General features: G+C 38.1%; 1 protein-coding gene across 6 annotated transcripts in view; it reads left to right on the plus strand.

Moving 5' to 3' along the window:
- LOC110288726 (solute carrier family 22 member 27) overlaps positions 1 to 4796 on the plus strand; it is a 61046-nt gene extending 56250 nt beyond the window's left edge. For 5 of the 6 annotated variants that reach the window (XM_029473879.1, XM_021154996.2, XM_029473881.1 and 2 more), the window contains 3 exons: positions 1908 to 2016; positions 2956 to 3159; positions 4216 to 4663. In XM_029473879.1, coding sequence (XP_029329739.1) covers positions 1908 to 2016; positions 2956 to 3159; positions 4216 to 4276 — 374 coding nt within the window. In that variant the 3' untranslated portion in view covers positions 4277 to 4663. Of the gene's footprint in view, positions 1 to 1907; positions 2017 to 2955; positions 3160 to 4215 lie in introns of all 6 variants that reach the window. The other variant, XM_029473882.1, reaches the window with a different exon arrangement.
- The last annotated feature ends 985 nt before the right edge of the window (positions 4797 to 5781 follow it).

The following is a 5781-nucleotide window of genomic DNA, read 5'->3' on the forward strand; positions in this document are numbered from 1 at the left end:
TCTTGGATGGTTTTATTCAATTCCATCACCTGTTTGGTCATGTTTTCCTGTAATTCTTTAAGGGATTTTTGTGCTTCCTTTTTAAGGTCTTCTACCTGTTTATCAGTGTTCTCCTGTATTTCTTTAAGTGAGTTATTAAAGTCCTTCTTGATGTGCTCTACCATCATCTTGAGATATGCTTTTAAATCCGGGTCTAGCTTTCCAGTGTGTTGGGGTGCTCTGGACTGGGCGAGGTGGGAGTTCTGGGTTCTGATTATGGTGAGTGGTCTTGGTTTCTGTTAGTAAGATTCTTATGTTTACATTTTGCCATCTGGTAATCTCTGGATTTAGTTGTTATAGTTGTCTCTGGTTAGAGATTGTTCCTCTCGTTATTCTGTTAACCTCTATCAGCAGACATGGGAGACTAGCTCTCTCCTCTGAGTTTCAGTGGTCAGAGCACTCTCTGCAGGCAAGCTCTCCTCTTACAAGGGAAGGTGCACAGATATCTGGAGTTTGGACCTCCCTACTGGCCGAAGATGAAGGCCCAAAACAGGACCTGTCCCAGATGCTGTGTTGATTTGGCCTGTCACAGAAGCTGTTAGCTTCTGTATTCCACACTCTCACCTGCACGGACTAGTCTCAGAGGGATCTACAAACCAAGATGGCTCCCCCAGGTGCTCCTGCAAAGCCCTCTTGGACTGGGTGGACACCTATCCTCTGGCCGGGAAGGTGCCCAGATATCTGGAGCCTAAAAAGGGCGCTTCCTCAGAAGCTCTGTGGCTCCCACCTGTCCCAGAAGCTGTTAGCTTCTGTAGTCCACACTCTTACCTGTGCAGACTACTTTCGGTGGCGTCCCGGATCCAAGATCTCTTTATCCCATTTTTAATAGGGTTATTTGGTTCTCTCGAGTCTAGTTTCTTGAGTTCTTTGTATATATTGAATATTATCCCTCTATCAGATGTAGGATTGGTGGATTCATGGGACTTTTGTTTTCAACTAGGTATTTTCTTTATTACATTTCAAATGTTATCCCCTTTCCTGGTTTCCCCTTGGAAAATCCCCTATCCTCTCCGTGTTCTCCCCTGTACCCCCCCCATTCACTAACCCACGCACTCTGGCTTCTTGGCCCTGTCATTCCCCTACACTGACGCATAGAGACTTCACAGGACCAAGGGCCTCTCCTCCCATTGATGACCTACTAGCCATCCTCTGCTACATATGCAGCTGGAGCAATGAGTCCCACCATGTGACTCTTTGGCTGGTAGTTTAATCCCTGGGAGCTCTGGGGGTACTGGTTAGTTCATATTGTATTTTCTCCTATGAGGCTGCAAACTCCATCATCTCCTTGGGTCCTTTCTCTAGCTCTTTCATCATGAGACTTCTAAAATGAAGTTGGAAAATAGTTCTAAGAAACTTTCTTTGAAAGGTATCCAGAGTCTGACATTGTCCTGAAGAAATCCTTATTCTTTTTTCTTGAGGAATATGCCACCCCAGCAGTATTGGCCTCCAGGTTTATATAACACTCTTTTATTTTATCCCATATTTAGCATGGATTTCAATGTCCTATGATTCTTTAAGAGTTTATATTCTTTCCTGATTCACCCCATGACAGTCTTATATTGTGCATGAAAGACCACTGGGACTCTAGAGAGGAAATATGAAAGTGAATTCCCCCTGGACGAACCACTCTCTGAAATGTGAAGGAATGAACACAATTGTTTAAAAGCTTTGATTCTCCACAAATCATCATGAATAAATTAGTTACTTTTCTCAACATACTAGCCATTCTTTTCTCTGTGCTGGTTTTCCTCTCTGTGTTTTATATATGCAAACACCTCTGAGGATGGTATTATCATTTAGGAATTGGGAACTATAAATTACTACAGCCAAGCTGAACTAACTACTGCCCTTGGTCTACCTTTCTCTAGAAATGCAGACCCTGCGTATTATTATGGCCACATTGGCAGGAGGAATTTCTTCTCTATGTGTGGGTGTTAGTCGTCTTCATACAAATGAGCTACTCCCAACCACACTAAGGTACAAGTTTCAAGTCAGTCACAGAATAGACTTCTCTGCTCATTCTATATAACTAAAGGAAGAAAAATAAAGACTGGGAACTTGTCTAACCAATTACTTGTAAAGAAAATATTTATAACTTTTGTATCCTGGAATTTCACTTTATTTTGGGATAATTAAGTCTACTAAAGCACTACTATTTAGCATCTTATGTAAATATGTGGAATAAATAAATAGGCGTGTTTTATAAGCAACAGCATACTCTAAATTTCTTTACATTTATTATATTTACTTAAGGCAATTTCATGCAGGTACAGAATATACTGTTATCATATTTATTTTCATTATTCTTTCTGATCAACTTATTATTTCTACTTAATTAATTCTTCTTTGTAATTGAATGCTCTCATACCCAAACTTTTAAATTGGCATACAACACAATTAGTTGCTTTGTAACATTATCACAGAGATGTTCTTTCTTTTGATTCAACTCTGCCAGTCTCTGATCCACACTTCTGCTGGTCCACTTCTAATGCTCAGTAAACCCTTTTATTTTCATGTCATGTTTATACTTAAACTATTATTCATCTTGAGATGGGTTCTACCTCTTTTAATATCTCCTTCCCAGTTTTAGAGCCTATATCCCTAGCTCATATGTGTACACACACAATGCTAAAATATACAATTTACATAAAAGATAAATTATATAGTGTTGCTATTTCTGTTTCATTGTGTTGAATACGGAAGTGTCTTCTTCGTCTGAATCTGACGAAAAATATTACAAAATGAAACAAATTTGAGAAAGACGAGTTACTTACCAAGATTCTTAAATTTAATTACACTGATTTCTGACAAGTAACAGGTTTTTAGATTTTTAAAAGTATCTGTATGATCCCAAGTCACAAGTTTCAAGTGTGTATTTTTACCAGATTTTTCTGTGCATTGTATTTTTGCTCCAAGGGCAACAGCTATAGGAGTCATTGGATTCTTCGGTAATAGTGGAGTATTCCTATCCCCCCTGTTTATGCTGCTAGCGACATACTATGCCAACTTGCCCTGGATCTTCTATGGAGGCTTCTCCATCTTCAATGCGTTTAGTGTGTTTCTCCTTCCTGAGACCAAAAATCAGCCTCTTCCTGACTCCACCCATGATGTAGGAAATAAGTGAGTAAAACTTCTCAGTGCCCTTTAGGGGAATTGTTTGCTAATGTGCTGTGCTGAGGGAGGCAAAGCAACAATGAAGGACAGAATCAATTGGGTTTATTTAATAGTAGTTACTACCTTTGATTGGAATGTGTATCTCCTAAATATTTGTATATATAACTAAAATAATTTGGAGTTATTTTAATTGTGGTCAGTATTTTTGAATGAGGACAATTTTTTAATCAATTTTTCCTGTAGATTCAGAAGTCCCTAGAGGCTCTCTAGGTCACAACACACATTTACTGGTTTTGTTGGCTGGTTATATATATATATATATATATATATATATATATATATATATATATATATATACACACATACATATCAGACCCAGTTACCTTTCAACTCAGTGAATGCTGACAAACTGTATGGAAGTAATAGTCTGTAATATACAAGACTAAAGAACCTGCCATAGATGACTATGCATCTAAGTACTGCATGCTTCTGTTCTCTATGACATTCCAATCACCTTGGTTTCTCTAGAAATGAAAAGTTCAGGTAGAGAATAATGTGTAAGTCAATTAATGGATCTTAGCAAGGAAATAATGGAGTATTTTTTAAAACATTTTTTGTATTTCAAATGCTTTCTTACAAAACTCATTTGGTAATCCCCTAATGACCAACATAGAAAGTACTAAATCTCACTCACAAATTACCAGAGAATTTATTTTTTTTATTTTATTTATTTATTTATTTATTTATTTTGTTTTTTCGAGGCAGGGTTTCTCTGTGTAGCCCTGGCTGTCCTGGAACTCACTTTGTAGACCAGGCTGGCCTCGAACTCAGAAATCCGCCTGCCTCTGCCTCCCAAGTGCTGGGATTAAAGGCATGCGCCACCACGCCCGGCTCGAGAATTTATTTTATAATATTTAGCAAAATCCTCCAGAAGTAGTCATTGTTACAAAGGTGATGGGTAAAAATAGATTATTCTGTGATGAACCTAGGGACAAACACATTTTCTCCAGATTTTACTGATTTTGGTTTCATGCTTATGTTTTTTTGTTGTATATGTTCTAGTTGGAAAGAATCAAGAAAAGGAAAGAAGGAGGATCCCATCATTAAAGTCACAAGGTTTTAAGGAACTCCTGGAATTGTCATCTGATCAAAGAAGAGAAGAAAATGGTATTCAGGACATAGTGACATTTTTCCCAGGATCATTACTCAGAATTATTCACTGATATTATCAAAATTATTAATAACTCAAGATAAAATAAAAAACTGATCACATTGGCATTGCTGCAATCGATTACTATATGTCAAATACCTATGAGTAATCACATAGGTGATTTGAAGAATTGGAAAGAACATTGAAAGATTTGAAAAGTACATTGGAAAAAATCATACTTGCCTATTTTTGCAATCATGTACACCTGTTTTGTTTTGGGAAGGTATACCTATTCTATTTTTCCACTTCTGTGATATAATACCTGAGGAAATAAAAGGAAGTAATCCTTTTCCCCCCAAATCCACATCACTAGTTTCAGTTTATGGTTACTAGGAGACACTTCAGCTCTAGTGTTAAACAGTAGTATGGTAGGAGAATGGTTATTTCATACTAACAAGGAAGATAAAGGGGGGAGGGGAAAAGAAAGAGGGAGGTTAGGAGGAAGAAAGAGGGAGGAAGAAAGAGAGAGGGTGCAGGGAGAGAGAGAGGAAGGGAGAGGGAGAGATTGAAAGAAAGAAAACACACAGGAGAAGGAAGAAAAAGAAGAAAAGGGGCAACATTGGAGAAAAGTAACTGGATATGGCCAAGAACAAACTAGAATCCTGAAAGCAATGCTTCCCCAAATCATTGCATCAAAGTAATGCTCCAACCTGCCCCTGCTCAAATTTTCTGTTTCCTTGTAATAACAACAAATGGAGGGGACCAGTTCTTCAGTAGAGGAAACTTTTAGAGTCACTTAAATCCAAGTTATAATAAGAAGATTGACTACATTTTATTATTTTTTGGTACTTTTCTCATTTTTTTACTTAAACAATTTTCTATTAGATATTTTTTTCATTTACAATATAAATGCTATCCCAAAAGTACCTTATACCCTCCCCCACCCTGCTGTCCAACCCACCCACTTCTGCTTCCTGGTCCTAGTATTCACTTGTTTTGGGGCATATAATCTTTGCAAGACCAAGGGCCTCTCTTCCCAATGTTGGCCGACTAGGCCATCTTCTGCTACATATGCAGCTAGAGACATGAGCTCAGGGAGTACTGGTTAGTTCATATTGCTGTTCCTCCTATAAGGGTTAATAAGTCTCTTAAAGAATTTCAGCAGAACACAGGTAAATAAGTAGCCTATAAAGAGGAAACACATAAATCTCTTTAAGAAACACAGGTAAATACAATCAAACAGGTAAAGAGATTGAACGAAACCATCCAGGATCAAAAAATGGAAATAGAAACTGAAAGAGGAAAATTACTGACCACCAGAACTCTCACCCCAGAGCCCTCCTACCCCTCCCAACTAAGGACTGTGCCAGGGACATTTTTGAGATAAGGGTGTGAGTAAACCTCAGTTCCAATGAATCAAGTACATGGCCAAAGTGTGGGACGCGTTGCGAAAAGCACTTTTGGAAAAACCCTTGGCT

This window comes from Mus caroli, unplaced genomic scaffold, assembly GCF_900094665.2.
Source record: "Mus caroli unplaced genomic scaffold, CAROLI_EIJ_v1.1 scaffold_10127_1, whole genome shotgun sequence".
Lineage (NCBI taxonomy): Eukaryota > Metazoa > Chordata > Mammalia > Rodentia > Muridae > Mus > Mus caroli.